The sequence below is a fragment of the Hypanus sabinus genome, chromosome 12 (genome assembly GCF_030144855.1).
Source record: "Hypanus sabinus isolate sHypSab1 chromosome 12, sHypSab1.hap1, whole genome shotgun sequence".
In the NCBI taxonomy this organism is placed as follows: Eukaryota; Metazoa; Chordata; class Chondrichthyes; order Myliobatiformes; family Dasyatidae; genus Hypanus; species Hypanus sabinus.
In genome coordinates, this window is record NC_082717.1 from 86,237,292 (window position 1) to 86,256,280 (window position 18,989).

At 44.6% G+C, this 18,989-nt stretch overlaps 1 protein-coding gene across 2 annotated transcripts in view; it reads right to left on the reverse strand.

Annotated features, from left to right (window-relative positions):
* Positions 1 to 18,989, reverse strand: part of adgb (androglobin) — a 226,354-nt gene that overhangs the window by 58,135 nt on the left and 149,230 nt on the right. For both annotated transcript variants that reach the window (XM_059986363.1, XM_059986362.1), the window contains exons 25-30: positions 10,493 to 10,627; positions 7,752 to 7,905; positions 7,421 to 7,608; positions 6,282 to 6,466; positions 4,416 to 4,603; positions 706 to 817 (exon numbers count right to left, since the gene is read on the reverse strand). In XM_059986363.1, coding sequence (XP_059842346.1) covers positions 706 to 817; positions 4,416 to 4,603; positions 6,282 to 6,466; positions 7,421 to 7,608; positions 7,752 to 7,905; positions 10,493 to 10,627 — 962 coding nt within the window. The remainder of the gene's footprint in view (positions 1 to 705; positions 818 to 4,415; positions 4,604 to 6,281; positions 6,467 to 7,420; positions 7,609 to 7,751; positions 7,906 to 10,492; positions 10,628 to 18,989) is intronic.

The following is an 18,989-nucleotide window of genomic DNA, read 5'->3' on the forward strand; positions in this document are numbered from 1 at the left end:
AGGTTCCTCTCCCTGTTCGACAAAACTGAACTCAATCCTGATGGGTAGGTTACATCAACGGACTTCAGACTCTAGAAACAGGCACTCAGCTTCTTTCACAGCAAAGATTTATCATCTGGTCAGGAGAAGTGCTGTGAGGATGTTCACCAAGCCTCCCTGGAAAAGGATAATATTTCCCACAAACCTCTGGGAATCCCTGGCATTTGGCCACTTAAAATAGAAAAGAAGCGTTCAAGATGGTGTTGAGAACGTTAGGTTCACTTGTTGGGAGCACACGGAAATCCAGTGTAAACTGCAGGAGATGTACTCCAGCCAGCTCAAAGCCTAACCATCCACCCACCCACTCCATTAAGGCAGGTTATGGATCAGTCTCTGGAAGATGGGATTGGTGTTAATGAGTACTTGATGATCAGCATGGACAAGAGCTTGACCACCTGTCTGCAAGGCCCACATTGGCTTCATCAGCTATCTTGGAATGCACAGAATATCCTCAATCTACAGTGTGAAAAAACAGAAGAAGTTAAGGTAGAAAATTAATTTTCATCTTTAGCTTCTGACAGATGGCACCTAGATTTTCTGTTCAATAAGCTTATATCTATTATTATGAGGATTGTACATGGTAATCAGTAATTTAAAATAAATTGGGATGACTTTTATATGATACTTTGTTGTAAATGTCCATTCCTTTTAATGAATGAACCTTACCTGTAATCTCGCTGCAGTTCACATCCTTTTGTGATTCAGCAAAAATTAAATCACTTTCGTTTAGCGGCCAGCTTTCATGAAGAACTAGTGCTTGAATTATGTATTTATGATTCTGTGGAATATCAAATTGTTAATTTAACATTGCAATCAGGTAAGTAACTAGGTTGTGATTTCATGCTTTCTTGAACATGTCCTGCCATTTTTACAAATGTAACCAAAAAAAGAAAAAAAATTGATATGTCAAATATTTAACTCATTAAAAGGAATTAAACTGCTTGATGTGCCAAAGCTTGATGTTTTATTAATACTTCCAATAACAAACACAAAATGTTAAAATTATTGTAAAGAATGGTGGGATGAATTTCCACATTAATTTTCACACTTCCCTTCCAAAACTTCAGCTTTTCCAAGTTTTCGGCAATTATTTTGGCAAAGCTGCAGAATACCTTGGAAAGAGGCCCTGTAGTAATTCATGTTTTAAGTTTAATTGATGGTGTATTGGTAGGATTGGGATGATCGTGCTGCATCTGGTTTCACAAGGAGCACAGAGGCTGAACCATTCACCTCTTCGAGCCTTTTTTGCTTTTCAGTGAGTCCATGGCTTTTGGAAACTCTTAATATCCTTGCCTTAAACAAGCACAGCAGTCCTATTTTTACAACTTTGAATACACCTCAGTTCAAAACTGTGGCAGGGTAGATTGGTGTTGGGGGGAGGGGAAGAGGAGTTACAAGAGAAAAGGAAATGTTTCAAACCTCTTTCTTGTGGACAAGTATTTTTTAACATGACGCTAAGCTCTGAATGAGTAAGTTCCAAAGTTTAATTTAATGTCAATGTATTCTAAATGAAAAGCACTTAATTGCAACAATTTCAAAGATTCACCATACAGTACGTTTATTATTACAGTATGTATGCAGAATACACACCTAAGATTTGTCTTCTCATAGCCATGAAACAAAGAAACTCCATGAAACCCGCTAAAAACAAAATCAAACACCCAACACTCAAAAAAATTGTGCAAATGCACAAAACAAGTGAATAACACAGAACATAAAACATCAAACCACAAAGTCATTGAAGCAATCTATGAACGTTCAGTTCAGTTCAGTTCCATTTAGTGTTGTGTCAATGGTTGACTGCAGGCCGCAGAGCCAGTCAGCTCCAGATCAAAATTGCACAAAAAAAACATTAATCATAAAAAGGACCCCTCTTTAACTATCTATGCAGGAATTCTCTAGTTGAGACAGGGTTCTGTTCCTGAGAACTGTTTCTTAGCCCAGTGTTCATAAATTGGAAATGAGCAGAAACAACATGTAGGAGAGTCACAAACACTGGGAGAGCAAGCAGGCATGGGAAGAATATCCTCCATTGGGTCTCATTGACTCAGTGAGTGAGCATGTCTGCTCAGCAATCCCAGCTCAGCTTGAGCCAGCTGCCAATCGTCGTGGCTCAGGAAGGTATGATGGAGAGAGAAGGCAGACAGAATTTTCCCATTCCCACCCAGCAGAAGGTGCCTGCAAACTCACAGCAGCCAGCTCATCCATCCCACTGATATCCTAAACACTCATTCATATGACAGGACATCCATAAGTAGGATGTTTGTAACCTGGGGAGGCCCTATTCTCAAGGAAAACAAGCCTTGTGTACATAACCTATCCTCATGAATGAAATATTTCATCCCTAGTTTCATTTCCTGGTGCACCAGTGTCAGGATCTAATTAATCCCCAAATGGTGTGGAAGATGCATTCTCCTGCATTTATGAAACACTTTAAAAATGTGACAGTTAATTCCAATGACTCCTGCCCTCACTTGCCCCATGCATCCAATTACTTCTTTCATTGACAGCACTGACTCTGGTGGGTTTTATTATTAAGAGGCAGCGGTGAAAGCAATGATTGTTTGTAGTAATTAAACACAAAGTCTGTCTGATTGAAGTAAAAACAGACCCAAGTCAAAACCTCCCTGTACATGGATGACGTCACTGTCTTCTGCTCTGATCCAAGGTCAGTTTGCAGGCTGATCAGCATCTGCCAACAGTTCGAACAGGCGTGCTCTTTGGCAACTGATCACATGAAGGTGTTGGGAATCTGGTTCGGAGGGGCTGAGGCGTACAACAAGAACTGGCAGGAGCAGACTGCCAAGGTCAAAAAGAAACTGGGACTGTGGGGAGGGCACTCCCTGTTGATAGCGGGCAAGAACCTGGTTATCAGGTGTGAGGTGCTCTCAGAGCTGCTGTACTTGGCGCAGGTGTGGCCCGTCCCCCGCTCCTTCAGATCAGAAGTCACTCAAGCCATCTTCAGATTTGTCTGGAGATCCAAGATGGAGTGGGTCAGACGGACTGCCATGCACAAGTCCCTGGACAACAGGGGCAAAAACGTTCCCAATGTCGCCCTCACCCTGATGGCCAGCTTTGTGTGTGGCTGCATCAGGTTGTGTGTGGATCCCAGGTATGTGGGCACCAAGTACCACTATGTGCCCAGGTTCTACCTGTTGCCCTGGCTACGAAGGATGGATCTGGCCCCTTTCCCGCGCAACACCCCTGTCAGCTGGTCGTTGCCGCCATACCTGTCCTTCTTAGAGAAGTTCTTTCAGGTCAATGCCTTTGACCACAGGGCCATCAGGCAGTGGTCAGCATGTAAGGTCCTGCAGGCACTGCAGGAGAAGGACGAGATGGACACAGTGGGGTGGTTCCCTGAGCAGACCATCCAGTTCATCTGGCAAAATGCCTCATCGTTAGACCTCACCAACAGGCACCAAGACCTCGCCTGGCTGGTGGTGAGAGGGGCCCTCCCAGTCCAATCCCTCCTGTACATCCAGGATGTTGCCTCCACACCCAGCTGCCTATGGGAGGCCTGCAGTGAGGAGGAATTGGTGACCCACCTCTTTGCACACTGTGGGTGCGCACAGAAGGTGTGGAGGAGGATGGAAGGGACAGTGTCGAGGTTCATCCCCAGCAGCTGCGTGACAGAGGACTGTCTGATCTATGGGGATGCACACAGAGACCAACATCCGGTGCTGCTGGCAGATCATCAACTCAGTTAAAGACGCTCTTTGGTCGGCCCGAAACTTGATGGTCTACTAGCACATGGAGATGTCTGTGGGGGAATGCTGCCAACTGGCACATTCTCGGCTGCAGGAGTAGGTGTTGAGGGACGCACTCAAACTCGGTACAGCCACCGCAAGGGCCCAGTTGAGAAGGACCGCAGTCTAGGGTTCTTCTCCCACTGGAGCTGAGGGTAGGGGGGGTGGGGTTTATACCCCTCAACAAGGGAATGTAAATATGGAATAACAGAGTGCCACGTGGGTGGCAAAAAGTGTGAAAATGTAAAGACCGCAATGGAAACATTTGTAAAGGATTGAGAGTCATTGAACAGTTTATTGTATATAATCTTATTTTTGAATAAAGTATATTTTGTTTAATAAAAAAAACCAGAAAATGTGGAAAGAGAAACAAAATTAATTTGAAAGGTTAACTATTTCTCTTCCCACAGATGCTGCCTGACCTGCAGAGCATTTCTGGCATCTTTTATTATTAAATCAGATCTGCAGTTTTGTTTGGATTTTAATTTATTGAAATTTATTGTTCTGGCTTTCCTTTTGCCTCCGGAAACAATGTTGAGTTCAATCCTACTGTGGTGTACTGCATCCTTTAACCCTAGCATGCAGAGGGAAAGCAAGTTACAACTAATGTTAATCCAATCCAGTGCTTACCACTTCTGGAATGGCTGGCATTTCCTCAATCAATGCAGTTGGACTGAAGCTTCTTTCATCTTTTAACGAAGATGACTTTTGGTCACTTCCTGACTTCAAAGAACCTTTTCCTATTTTGCTTGAAGTACTTGCTGACTTCTTTGGCCCTCCGTGAACAGCAAGAGTATCGGGCAGTTTACCTGAAGACTCTGAAACCAAATGTGAAGTAATTATTATCAACACTGATAACAGTTTTATAACAGCGATGATTACAGATTCAGCAGTAATTTAGAAAAAAGAAATAGTACATGAGAAAGAGAAAATTTGAAGGCCATGAAGAAAGAGCAAAAGGCTATGATCAGTTAGATGGTTTTCAAGAAGGCAGCAAAGGTATTAGAAGATACAAAATTCTAGGACTCTGCAAGAACATGCAAACCTAAAATTCTGTGGTAGTAGTGTTGCTACAGAAGGTATATTCTATGGAAATACTGAGAATAGAGATTTTAACATCTTGGTTAATGGAGCAGGTCTGGAAGTCCAAGCATTCAACCGCACTCCCATTCATCAGTTCAATTACCTGACAAATTACTGATGTGGGTCCAATGGGTCTGCTTCTCTCACATATACATTGATAGCTGTTATAGGTCAAACAAAGATAGGAAATGACTGATCTTAGAAATTACTTGGGAAACTTCAGTATGAAATAACAAATCTTTATGGATTGACTAAGGCCAGTGAATTACAAAAAATCTTAATGTGATGAATATGTCAAGGCTGCAAGGATAAAACAAGAGCATAGTTCTAGCTGGATAATTCAGTAATTCTGTTACAAGAGCCAACATATGCATAATAAGCCAACTTGCTTCCTCCTGCATAACAGGATTCAAAGATGCTCACTGGACATGGATTTTATCAGGTATGGTCTAGGCTTGGGTTATTGCTTTTCCTCTGCATAACCTTGTCCCCAGTCATAGAGTCAGAGAACATTACAGCACAATACAAGCCCTTCGGCCCACAATGCTGTGCCAAACTTACTTTAGAAATTACCTAGGGTTTACCCATAGCCCTCTATTCTTCTAAGCTCCATGTACCTATCCAGGAGTCTCTTAAAAGACCCTGTTGTATCCGCCTTTACCACAGTTGCCAGCAGCCCATTCCACACTCTCACCAGTCTGAGTAAAAAGACTTACCCTTGATAACTCCTCTGTACCTACTTCCAAGCACCTTAAAACTGTGCCCTCTCATTTAGCCCCTTCAGCCCTAGGAAAAAGCCTCTGACTATCCACACGATCAATGCCTCTCATCATCTTGTACACCTCTATCAGGTCACCTCTCATCCTCTGTTGCTCCAAGGAGAAAAGGCCGAGTTCACTCAACCTATTCTCATAAGGCATGCTCCCTAATCCAGGCAACATCCTTGTAAATCTCCTTTGTGCCCTTTCTATGGTTTCCATATCCTTCCTGTAGTGGGGTGATGAGAACTGAGCACTTCCAATCTCTTATTCTGCCTAGTCCCAATGACCTGCACCCAGAACATAGTCCTGGCATATGCCTCCCAAGCATGTGACTATCCAAATTTCTCTTAAATGTATCCACTACTTCTGCTGGCAGCTTGTTCCACACATCCAGCACCCTCTGAGTGAAGAAGTTTCCTCTTAAACATTTTACATTTCACCCTTAACTGTAACCTCTCGTTCTTCTCTCATCCAGCCTCAGTGGAAAAGTCTGATGTATTTATCTATATCTGTCATACCCATACCTCCTTTTGTTCATGTCAATTGTCTATAGGTCATAAATAAAAATAATAATAAGGAAGTGTAAAGGCAGGTGATAGGAATGGAACAGATAGAGAAAAGGCAATGAAAAGATGAGTCTGGGCACACTTACTCTGCACGGCTGAATGTCTCACACTTTGGTAAAACATAAATGCAGGAATGACAGCCTGGCCTTTTCCGGTTGCTTTGGCTACTTCTTTCTCTTGATCTAGGATTTGTAACTTGATGTATACGTCTGGCTTGGAGGTTTGTACATGAACGGTTGTTATGTGGGTCGCATTCACATTAATCTGGAACCTGTAATGCGCATCAGTGAAAAATAGAAACCTTAGCTTAAAAATAGATCTTGGTTTCAGAATTTATGTATGTGGAGCTATAATCCTAGCTCCTGAATGACAAATGTCCCAGATAATCAAATATTGACTCTCAGTTTCTAACAATCTGTCATTTATTTATTTTATTTAGAGATACTGTTATTCAGTAACAGGCCCTTCCTACCCAATAAACCCACGCCACCTAATTACACCCATATTGACTAATTAATCTACTACCCCAAACAAAAGAAAATCTGCAGATGCTAGAAATCCGAGCAACACACAAAATGCTGGAGGAACTCAGCAGGCCAGGCAGCATCTATGGAAAAAAAGTACTGTTGACGTTTCAGTCTGAAACCCTTTGGCAGGACTGGAGAATAAAAGCTGAGGAGTAGAATCTAATATCCTATACATCTTTGGAATGTGGCTGCAAATGAGTGTACCTGGAGGGAGAAGATAAAAACTTCTTACAGATAACAGTGGAATTGAACCCAGGTTGTTGATCCTGAATTATGTTAACCACTGAGCTATCATGCCACCCATGTTCTAGTATATCAGAAGTGGTGTCAGGAGGGAAGTTTTCATATTATTAATTTTTTAAATGATTTTTGCTTAAAATAAAACATAAGTAATTCCAAACAACATAACTTATATTTCATTCAATTTGCACTACAAGTTAAACTGGAAAGTATTGTTCCTTAAGTTGTATTCATGAGTACAATTAAAATACCCAAGTCCAGGTTTATTCTCAGCTTGTTACATGGGACCTGATGACTGTCAATCCAGCTTAATCATCAGTGGTCCCATTTCACTGGACTTCCATCTTACAGAACACTATCAGTGGCCAGGTTAAGAATACTTGTCTCATATTTATTTTCAAGAAGTGCAGGCATTTTTGCAAGGTCAAAATGTAAAACAAGTCTTTCTTAATGACTACCTGAAGATAAGGTCTTTGTCATTGGGGATGTAGTAAGACTTAATTTCTTTCATGGTAAAGTTGCTGTTCACAGCTTCATTTAACAGGGTGGGAAGAGGTTGGTTGGAGGCAATCAAACGCATTTTCCATTTACCAGCGGGAAGCGGGAAACCTCCTGAGTGAGCTTCAGCCACAAATGTATAGCCACTCTATTTATAAAATAAAAAATGTATACAGTGTTAGGCAATCATATTTTGTGAAGACAAATATCTTCATAGCCTAAAAAGAAAGTTTAGAAAAGCAAATTTCCTCAAAAATTGATGATCAATTCTCTCAGAATTCCTTGTTCTACCTTGTTTTTAGTATAGACGTAGGGTGCCGCCTTCTGAAAAACTCTGGGAATTTCCTCTCCTGTGTCGTTATTGATCACGTGGAGAACAGAGGCTGGTAATGTAGTGTAAACCTTGGGTACCAACAACATTTCCTCTGGCATATGAAACACCTCTCTGAAGATAGACAAGATTCAGTTACACAGCCAATGCACGTTATTTATAGGCATTAACATTGGCTGCAGGTCCAAAATGAGAGGTAATGATCAAGAAGGATTATATGGGACATGTAAACAAGAAGAACTGAACAAATTACTTCATGGGACAATTAAGTGGTTCAGATTTAGTGCTCAACAAATAAGTAAAATACATCAGTTATGATACAGCCAAGAGATGCTGACTGCAATCCTGAATCAAAAGTAAATATTTTATCAACTAACAAATCAGAACCATTAGCAACTTATTACAATAGTACAAGTATGTTACCTCCATGGAGTGAGCTTCAACATCAATAAGTGAACTAGCCCAGTTAGAACTAGCTCATGAATTCTCCCCACACGCCCCCCCCTGCAGAATTAACAAATGTTATATGAAACTGTGTATCAACTTAACACTGAACCATCAGACTATGAACTTTATTGCATATGCCTCAACCTTGGAAACTTCAGAAGCGATCCAGGAGGATTTCTACTCTGACTTGTTAAAATGATGGTGTATATCCCAAAGGATAACAAACTGAGCCTCACGGTGGCTCACATTCAGATGCAGATGAATTTATTGTCGTGTACACCAAGGTACAATGAAACTCTTTGCATGAAGTTCACAGAGTAAGCCGTGGAATCCACACAAATATGTCTCCATCTTACTTTTAATTCACGCCAGCATGCAAGTCATGATAAGACCCAATGGGCCTGTTAAGTAACCAGTTTCAATTAAGACATTGTCAACCAGGGAATATCAATACCCTAATGTGGCACCATTCTTCAACAATCTTCCTGAAGGAGCAGAGCTAAGAACTAACAGAAAGCTATTCATGCTACTGTGACTGCACTCCTGGACCAGAAAGAATTGACTCTCAGTAGTTAAGTTGCAGCATGCAGATGATGTTTGCAGTTATACATAGTGTTACATACCTGTGGGTATCTTGTACCTGTCATGTGACCATGATGTAATTGAGGCTATGCTGGAGATGAGGTAATGGTCTTGTGATGGAGGAGTGATGTCATTTTCCTGCCAGTGAGAGGTCATGTGATAGTTTTTGTTTATAGGGTATAAAAGGAGAACCCCACATTGTGAAGTGGGCAGTTCGTGGCTGAATTCGCCACTGACTCCATATTGCTACGTATTCCGATATTATGATGCAGTTTAGTTTAAAAGTAGAGTTTTACTTTCTGTTTTAAGTCTCGAAGGTTATTGCCGGTAGTTTCGCTATAATACTGCCAGTTTGGTCAGTGGAGAGTGAAGATTTTAAAGGAGTTCGGAAATCCCGAAGGATTGGGAAAGTTAATGTTGATGGTGAAACAGATTCGACCTTTGTTTAATCTTCACACGAGGAATTAGTAACGAGTATCCATGATAACCCCAGTTCTGCCAGAAGAGTTTTTCATTCTCGCTTTAAGAACTGTTTGAGCTGCAGTATCGCAGCTGACTTCCGGTTAAGTTAATCATTTGTTTACTTTTGTGTTTTTTTTACAGTGTTTAATAAATGTTTTATTTGTTATTAAAAAAAAACCTGTCTCAAATCATATATTTGTTGTTGCTGATTTGCAACAATAGGGACTGATTTCAAAGACATCATCAATCTATTTACCGAAGTGTACGAGAGGATGGGCTATACACTTAACAGCTGCAAGACCAAGGTCCTTGTGGCACCATACAGCCCTCCAACAATAATGGTTCATGGTAAGATTTTTGAAAAAGTGGATCGCTTAACAGATCTTGGGAGCTAACTCTCAGTGAAGGCAGATATTACTGATGAAATTCACCACCACCTTCAATGCATCAATGTTTGATTCTTTTAAAAGGAATTTGATGATCACGACTTTAGACCTGGTAGAATATTCACGGTCTACTGCCCTTTTATGTGCTTCAGAGACCTGTTCTATCTGCAGCAGGCACCTCAAGGCACTGGGAAATTATCACTAACACTGTGTTTGCAGGATGACTCCAAATTCAAGGATAAGATAACCAAACCCACATTGGCAAAGTTTTGTAGACCAACACCCCCAGCACTTCAGGCCCTAGTTACACTCACTCAACTATGTAGTGTCTGGCCCAACACAAGATTCCTGAAAAAAAAACTCTATTTTAAGCCCTGCTGTGGGAAGAGATTAAGAGATGAATAAAGAAACAGATTTAAGGAGAAATGGAGAGAGCACTTGGCCCATGATTCCAGGATTGGTACTGCTGATGTTCACTCCATGCGTCAGGAGAACACAGGAGGCCTACATGACTGGCTGATTGTTAATTTAATTTAACTTATGTTTGACATATCTGTAATATACTGTGCTGCTGTTGCAAAAAAACCTGATATTCATGGCATGTATACCCCTATAGGTATGCTTATGAACACAATCAGGTTGACCCTGAGCACACCATATCACTAACAATACATTTTCTGACCACACTAACCACCTCCTTCCCAATCTGTGGAAATGTCTGCAGTTCCCATATTAGCCCCATTAGCCACCACAGAACCCAGAAAACTGGAGTAAACCTAAGAAGAGAGACACTAGTGAAAACCTCAGTGAGGTTATTGACAAACCTGAATAACACAAACCAGAAGTTGGGAGGATGCTCACTGTACGAGGTTGTGTAGTCAGCATATACAGTCCTGCTCGATTCATCTTCATAAAAGGGATAAAATTTTGCCAGATCTGGATTATTGTCAACCAGGTACCTTGAAGAATAAAACAAAAAAAAAATGAATGCATGTGAAAACAGCTTTACTTTTACACCTAATTTATGATAATGAAGATCTTGATGTTTCTCAGGAATCTGACAACTCTTTGAGGTAATGTCTTCTCTAATGCTTCTGGCAATGTTTTCTCTCTCTCTATGAGAAGAGCAGTGATCCAAAATTTCAGAATCTTTCACTCCTACAACAACATACCTGAGCTTGGGAATTAATAGACTGAGACCAAATCTTTGTTCACATTAGCTATCAGAGCAAAATATACATCCAGGAAGAGCAAGATGACAGCAGGGGCAAGTTAGGGTGGATCGATAATTTCACATCATTGTTGTGCCATTCTGACTTGCCTCAAGACATTTAATTCAGATTCTATCACTGACAAGCTAGACAAGTTTAACTTGTGGCGACCCACCTTCTGCGCAGGTGAACCGGCTCACAAATAGCCAGTGCACGGGGAGAGATGCCCGGAGAGGGCGGGCGGTAGGGATTAAATGCCAGTGCCGCGAAGTTTGAATAAACTAGTCTCAAAATGACTTACCAACTGTGTGTCGTTATTTCAGCGCTGTGTGTCCAAACGGGATTTGGACCAAAGATGACCGACTCTTCATTTGTCCACTCAGTTTCGCTAAAACTGCCGACTTTCTGGACGCTGCGACCACACGTGTGGTTTAGCCAAACAGAAGCCCAGTTCCAGATTCGGCAGATATTTTCTGATTCCACGTGTTACTATCACGTGGTGAGCGCCCTTGACCAGGAGACTGCTGCCCAGGTTGCAGATTTCATACAGTCACCCCCAGAAGAAGGCAAATATGAAGCATTCAAAGCGCTGCTCATTGAGACCTTTGGCCTCTCTCAGCATGAGCGGGGTGCCCACCTGCTTCACCTGGACGGTTTGGGAGATAGGCTGCCGTCAGCATTGATGAACAGGATGCTGGCCCTGGCTGATGGACACAAGCTCTGCCTCATGTTCGAGCAAGCGTTCCTAGAGCAACTGCCCAAGGACATACATCTGCTGTTGGCCGACGCAGATTTCAGCGACCCCTGGAAGGTGGCGGCCTGGGCAGATGTGCTGTGGAAAGCCAAGAGGGAGAGCGTGGCGTCCATCAGTCAGATTATCAGGCCATGCACCCAACAGCAGACCAGACCAGGCCCGGCAGTGGGGTGCACATAATACAGAGGCAGGATTGAGGAGGACAGCAAACATTGGTGTTTCTACCACCAGTGGTGGGGCACAGAAGCCCGCCGTTGTCGCCCGCCCAGCAAGGGCCAAGGCCAGGGCCAGCTGCTGCTAATGACTATGGCGGCTGGCCACCTGGACAGCCTCTTGTATGTCTGAGACAAACAGTCGGGATGCCGCTTCTTGGTCGACACAGGAGCAGAAATCAGTGTCTTGCCCCTGGCGGGGTACGACACCCGCACCAGGAAGCAGGGATCCACCCTGAGGGCCGCAAACGGCAGCACGATACGGACCTATGGCACCTGCACAGTGCAGCTGCAGTTCGGCGGCAGCTGGTTCACACTGGCTGCCGTGGCCCAACCACTCCTGGGGGCGGACTTCTTGTGAGCTCACAGCCTGCTGATCGACTTGCAAGGGAAAAGATCAGTACACACCGAGACTTTCCAGACGTTCTCCCTGGGTGAAGCCAAGTTGCTGGCCCCACACCTGGACTCCATCACGCTGTTGGACAACGAATTCACCAGAATCCTGGCAGACTTTCCATCGATTCTGGCACCGCAGTTCACGGCAGCCATGCTCAGACGCGGGGTTCAGCACCACATCCTGACCCAGGGACCACCCCTCCACACCCTCGCACAAAGGCTCCCCCTGGAAAAGCTCTGCCTGGCGAAGGAGGAGTTCAAGAGGATGGAGGAATTGGAGATCGTACGGAGGTCTGACAGCCCATGGGCCTCCCCCCCTGCACATGGTGCCCAAAGCAGCCGGGGGTTGGAGACCATGTAGCGACTACCACAGACTGAACGAGGCTACAACTCCAGACCGCTACCCTGTCCCGCACATACAGGACTTTGCAGCAAACCTGCATGGGGCAAGAATCTTTTCCAAAGTAGACCTCGTCTGGGGATATCATCAGATCCCGGTGCACCCTGAAGACATCCCCAAAACAGCACTTATCACCCCATTTGGCCTGTTCGAGTTCCTCTGAATGCTGTTTGGCCTGAAGAATGCTGCACTGGCGTTGCAGCGGCTCATGGACATGGTGGGACACGACCTGGACTTTGTGTTCATCTATTTGGACAACATCCTTATAGCCAGCAGTAGACGTCAGGAACATCTGTCCCACCTCCGCCAGCTCTACTCCCGCCTGAGTGATTTTGGCCTCACGATCAACCTGGCCAAATGCCAGTTCGGTCTCGATACCATTGACTTCCTGGGCCACAGGATTACCAAAGACAGGGCAACACCTCTGCCCGCCAAGGTAGATGCGATCCGCCACTTTGCCTGGCCCAACACGGTCAAAGGCCTGCAGGAGTTCATTGGTATGGTGAACTTCTACCACCGTTTCCTCCCCTCAGCAGCCCAGATCATGTGCCCTTTGTACACCCTGATGTCGGGTAAAGGCAAGGACATTACTTGGGACGAGGAGGCTGTGACCGCTTTCGTTAAAGCCAAGGAAGCCTTGGCATATGCTGCGATGCTGGTGCACCCCAGAATGGACGTTCTGACCGCCCTCACGGTGGACACATTCAACACAGCAGTCGGTGGGGTGCTGGAACAGCTCATCGAGGGGCGCTGGCAACCGCTGGCGTTCTTCAGCAAGTACCTACGACCACCCAAACTCAAGTACAGTGCTTTCAACCGGGAGCTGTTGGCACTGTATCTGGCAATCCAGCATTTCAGGTACTTCTTAGAAGGCTGTTCACCGCGTTCACGAACCACAAACCATTGACCTTCACATTCACGAAGGTGTCTGATCCCTGGTCGGCTCGCCAGCAGCGACATCTGTCCTACATCTCCGAGTACACGACAGACATCCAGTATGTCTCAGGAAAGAACAACTTTGTGGCAGACGCACTCTCCAGACCAGCTGTCCAGGCCCTGTCCCTGGGGGTGGGCTATGCAGCACTGGTGGAGGCGCAGCAGGGAAACAAAGAGATGCCCAGCTACAGGACCGCAGTCTCGGGTTTGCAGCTGCAGGACTTTCTCGTAGGTCCAGATGAGAGGAACATCCTGTGCGATGTGGCTACTGGCCAACCTCACCCTATCGTCCCGGCAGCCTGGAGGTGGCGAGTTTTCGACTCCATACATGGTTTGGCGCACCCATCTATCAGGACAACCATCCGGCTGGTCTCCAGCAAGTTTGCGTGGCACGGATTTCGCAAGCAGGTCAGTGAATGGGCCAGAATGTGCGTGCAATGCCAAACAGCCAAGGTGCAGCGGCACACTAAAGCCCCGCCACAGCAGTTCGAACCCACCCACGGGAGGTTCGACCACATTCATGTGGATATCGTGGGCCCCCTACCAGTGTCCCGAGGAGCGTGGTACCTCCTAACTATGGTAGACCGGTTCATGAGGTGGCCAGAGGCGGTCTCACTCACCGACACATCTGCCGATTCCTGCGCCCGAGCACTGATTGCAACCTGGGTAGCACGCTTCGGGGTACCAGCCAACATTGCCTCCAACAGAGGCGCCCAGTTCACCTCCAGCCTGTGGCCGGCTGTGGCCAGCCTGTTGGGAATGCAGCTACACCACACAACTGCCTACCACCCACAGTCGAACGCTTCCACCGTCACTTGAAGTCGGCTCTCATGGCCCGCCTGAGAGGACCTAACTGGGTGGATGAGCTTCCCTGGGTCCTGCTTGGAATTCGTACAGTGCCCAGAGAGGATCTGCACGCCTCGCCAGCCGAGTTGGTGTACGGTGCGCCGCTGGCCATCCCAGGAGAGTTCATACCAGCCCCAAAGGGGCAAGAGGAAGAACCCGCAGCAGTCCTGGACAGGCTACACAAAAGGCTCGGCAACCTGGCCCCCATACCAACTTCACAGCACAGACGGACCCCGACCCATGTACCCAAAGACCTGCAGAACTGTAAGTTTGTGTTTGTACAAAGGGGCGGACACCGGGCACCGCTACATCAGCCGTATGAGGGGCCGTTCCGGGTGATCAACAACATACGGGTCCACATACGTTCTGGACATTGGGGGGAGAGAGGAGGTTTTCACGGTGGACCGACTCAAACCAGCCCATGTGGACTTGGCGCAGCCGGTCGAGATTCAGGCACTGTGGTGCAGAGGCAGACCTCCCAAACAGAGGCTGATCCAGACTGCGGACATTGGGGGGTGTATCGCCGGTTCTGGGGGCGGGGGTTATGTGGCGACCCACCTTCTGCGCAGGTGAACTGGCTCACAAATAGCCAGCGCGCGGGGAGAGACTTTGGTAATGCACCTCTGATGTCATTTCCGCCTGGAGAGGGTGGGCGCTAGGGATTAAATGCCAGTGCCACGAAGTTTGAATAAACTAGTCTTGAAATGGCTTACCGACTGCGTGTCATTATTTCAGCGCTGTGTGTAGCACATTGCTACAACCTCATTATTAATCTTACTCAAAATTAGTTAGGCCTCCTCTTTGATCTATTCAATTAGAGGCTGACTTTCTAGGTTATTTTGGAACAAAGTAAACATAAATAATGGGTGTGATATATTTTGCCACTTCTTTTGAGGTACACTGCAGGCTGTGACATGAAATTCAGGAAACGCAAGCCTTGAGTATTTGAATAGCAAAGCTTCAAAAGTCAAAGTCCAGCAGTCTATCAGCGAAAGCAGAGAAGTGCAAAGCTTTCTGAGCAAACAGCTGCAGCGGCACTTTGTAGAATCACAGAAATATACAAGTCCTTTCAGCCCCTCTCTCCCATGATGCTAATTCTATTTGCCCACTTTAGTTCTGCATCCTTTTACATTGTTCCAATGCAAATATCGGTCCAAATGCCTTTTAAACATTGCAGTTGCACTTGCTTCCACCACCTCCTCCAGAAGCCCATTCCAGATGTTCACTACCTTCTCAGTGAGAAATATACCTCTCAGATCTCTTTAAACCTATGCCCTCTAGATCTGAATGCCACTACCTTGGGAAAACCATTCTGACTAAACGTTCTAAACTCCTTGAACTATAGATCTTTATACAGTTACCCCTTGGCCTCTTATGTCCCAGTAAAAACAAGCCCAAACTATCCAACAATCTTCTTAAAGCTGAAGTTCTCTATTCCAGGCAACATCTTGGCAAATCTCTGTACTCTCTCTGTTGCTACCACTTCCTTCCTGTATTGTGGTGACCAGAACTGTACACTGTACCTAGTCCACTTAGAGTTGGTCTATTCCTAAAACTCCTAAAGAACAAGGAAAGAAAGGATCTTCAAACTCTGGTTGGGGCTGGAATAAAGTGCTGTAAAAATGATTTACCTAAAGATAAGATTGCATGAAGTTGGAAGTAATGTATTAGTATAGATAGAAAACTAGTTAACCAATAGAAGGCAGAGAGGTGGATTAATGAGTGTTTCTCTGGTTGACAGTCAGTGGTAAACAGAGTGCCTGAGTGCCCAATATATAACTGTTCATGACAGACGTTAACTGCTTAGAAAAGGAGACCAAGTGTAGCATATCTAACTTTGCTGATGACACTAAATTGAGTGGAAAAGTAAATTGTGCAGGGGATGTAGAGAGTCCACAGAGAGATATAGATGGATTAAGTGAGTGGGCAAGGGTCTGGCAGATAGAGCACAATATTAGTAAATGTGAGGTCATCCACTTTGGAAGGAGATTAAGATTAGCTTTATTTGTCACATGTATATCAAAACATACAGTGAATTAAGCTGTTTGTGTATTCATTTTTGCAATATGCTGGGGAAGCTTGTGAGTGTCACTGCACTTCCATTGCCAACACAGCATGCCTACAAGTCACTAATCCTAACGTAGGGTTTTTGGAACATGGGAGAAACCGGAGGACCTGGAGGAAATCCACATAGTCAGATGGCGAACATACAAACTCCTTACAGACAGTGGTGGGAATTAAAATCCAGTTGATTAAGACCCAAAACAAGATAAAATTTGCAGATGCTGGAAATCCAAGCACCACACACAAAACTCAGCAGGCCAGGCAGCATCTATGGAAAAAAGTACAGTCGGATTTTCATGCCAAGACCCTTCAGCAGGATTAAGACCCAGTCAGCAGGCATGGTAAAATGATTGTGCTAACTGCTAAGCTACCATACTGCCACATACAATAGAAAATCAAGTTATTATACAAATAGTGAAAGATTACTGCATGTGTTAGAGGGACTTGGGAGTGCTTGTGCATTAATCGTAAGAAGTTGGTTTGCAGGTGTAATAGGCTATAAAGAAGACAATTGGAATGTTGGCCTTCATTGTTGGAGGGACTGAACCTAAGAGCAGGGATTTAATTCTGCAACTGTACAGAGTACTGGTGAGGATGTATCTGGAGTACTGTGTGTAGTTCTGGTCTGCTTACTTGAATAAAGACACTCTGGCTTTAGAGGCAGTACAGACAAAGTTCACGAGGTTGATCCCAGAGATGACTGGGTTAACCTATGAGGAAAGATTGAGTCACCTGGGACTATATTTGCCAGAATTCAAAAGAATGAGAGGTGATCTTATAGAAACATATAACATTATGAAATGATAGATAAGATAGAGGCATGAAAGGCTATTTCCACTGGTAAGTGAGAAGAGAACTAGGGAACATACCCTCAAGATTCAGAGAAATAGATTTAGGATGGAGATGAGGTGAAACTGGTTTTCCCAGACAGTGGTGAATCTATGGTATTCAGCCCAGGGAAGCAGTAGAGGCTATCTCATTAAATATATTTAAGACATAGTTAGATAGATTTTTGAATTGCAGGAGTATTAAGGATTATGGGGGAAAAGTAGGTAGGTGGAATTGAGTCCAGATCAATAGACCAAATGACCTGTTTTTGCTCCATGTTCTTATGTTCTTAATAGTGAGAGAGAAAGTGGTAAAGGTTTTCTAATATTATCTCATGGAATAGATAGTTTGTTTGAAATTCTTTATCTCTTAGGAAGAATAAGGAGCAGACATCAGTCCTGTAATTCAGGCATCTGAATTCTGAGATTCCATTCAAAGGCGAGAAGCAAATGAGATCTGATTGTACTGATACTTACAATGAGTCTGTGTAGAACAAATACTATTGACAAAAGATGTGAGAAAAAACATGACAAACCAGTTCAGCAGGCATCATTTCATGCAGACAGCATGAAAATCATTTCCTTTGTTTCCTTGAGAAGAAAGGCAGAAGAACGATGAAAGATCTAATCATAGCCTGGTGAAATGCAGCTACAGGAAATTCATAGATCAGTGTTCTAGACCTAAGAACCCACAGTTACTTCCTTTCAGTAGAGCATGTTTGCTGATGATTCAGTTCCATTTGTAGCTCCAAAGTAAGTCTATGCCTGCATATAGCATGACCATGTCAACTTTCAGGCTTGGACAGATAGTGGATTTAACATTTGTGAAATACTATAATCACTTCTAACTAGAGATGCTACCTAACTACCAATTCTTTTCATTCATCGGAATTATCATCATAAAATTTCAATCAACATCCTGGAAGTAAACACAAAATACTCTGCAGATGCTTGGGTCAAAGCAACAAGCACAACATGCTGGAGGAATTCAGCAGGTCGGCCAAAATCCTTGGAAATGAACAGTCAACATTTCAGGCCGAGACCCTTCGTCAGGACTGAAGAGAGAGGGGGCAGGGGCCCTATAAAGAAGGTAGGGGGAGGGTGGGAAGGAGAAGGCTGATAGGTGCCAGGTTAAAAACCAGTAAGGGGAAAGATCAAGGGATGGGGGAGGGGATAGGCAGGAAATGTGACGAAGGAATGTAAGGGGAAAGCACTATGGGTAGTAGAAGGAGGCAGAACCATGAAGGAGGTGATAGGCAGCTGAAGAGGGGCAGAGGGAAACTGGGATGGGGGAAAGAAGGGTGAGGGAACTACTGGAAATTGGAGAATTCAGTGTTCATGCCATGGGGCTGGAGACTACCCAGATGGTATATGAGGTGTTGCTCCTCCAACCTAAGTTTGGCCTCATCATGGCTGTAGAGGAGGCCATGTATGGACATATCCGAATGGGAATGTGAAGCAGAGTTGAAGTGGGTGGCAACCAGGAGATCCTGTCTGTTGTGGCCAACAGAGTGGAGGTGCTCGACGAAGCTGTCCCCCATTCTGTAGAGGAGGCCACACTGGGAGCACCAGTATAACCCCAATAGATGACCCCAACAGACTCACAAGTGAAGTGTTGCCTCACCTGGAAGGTCTGTTTGGTGCCCTGAATGGTGGTAAGAGAGGAGGTGTAGGG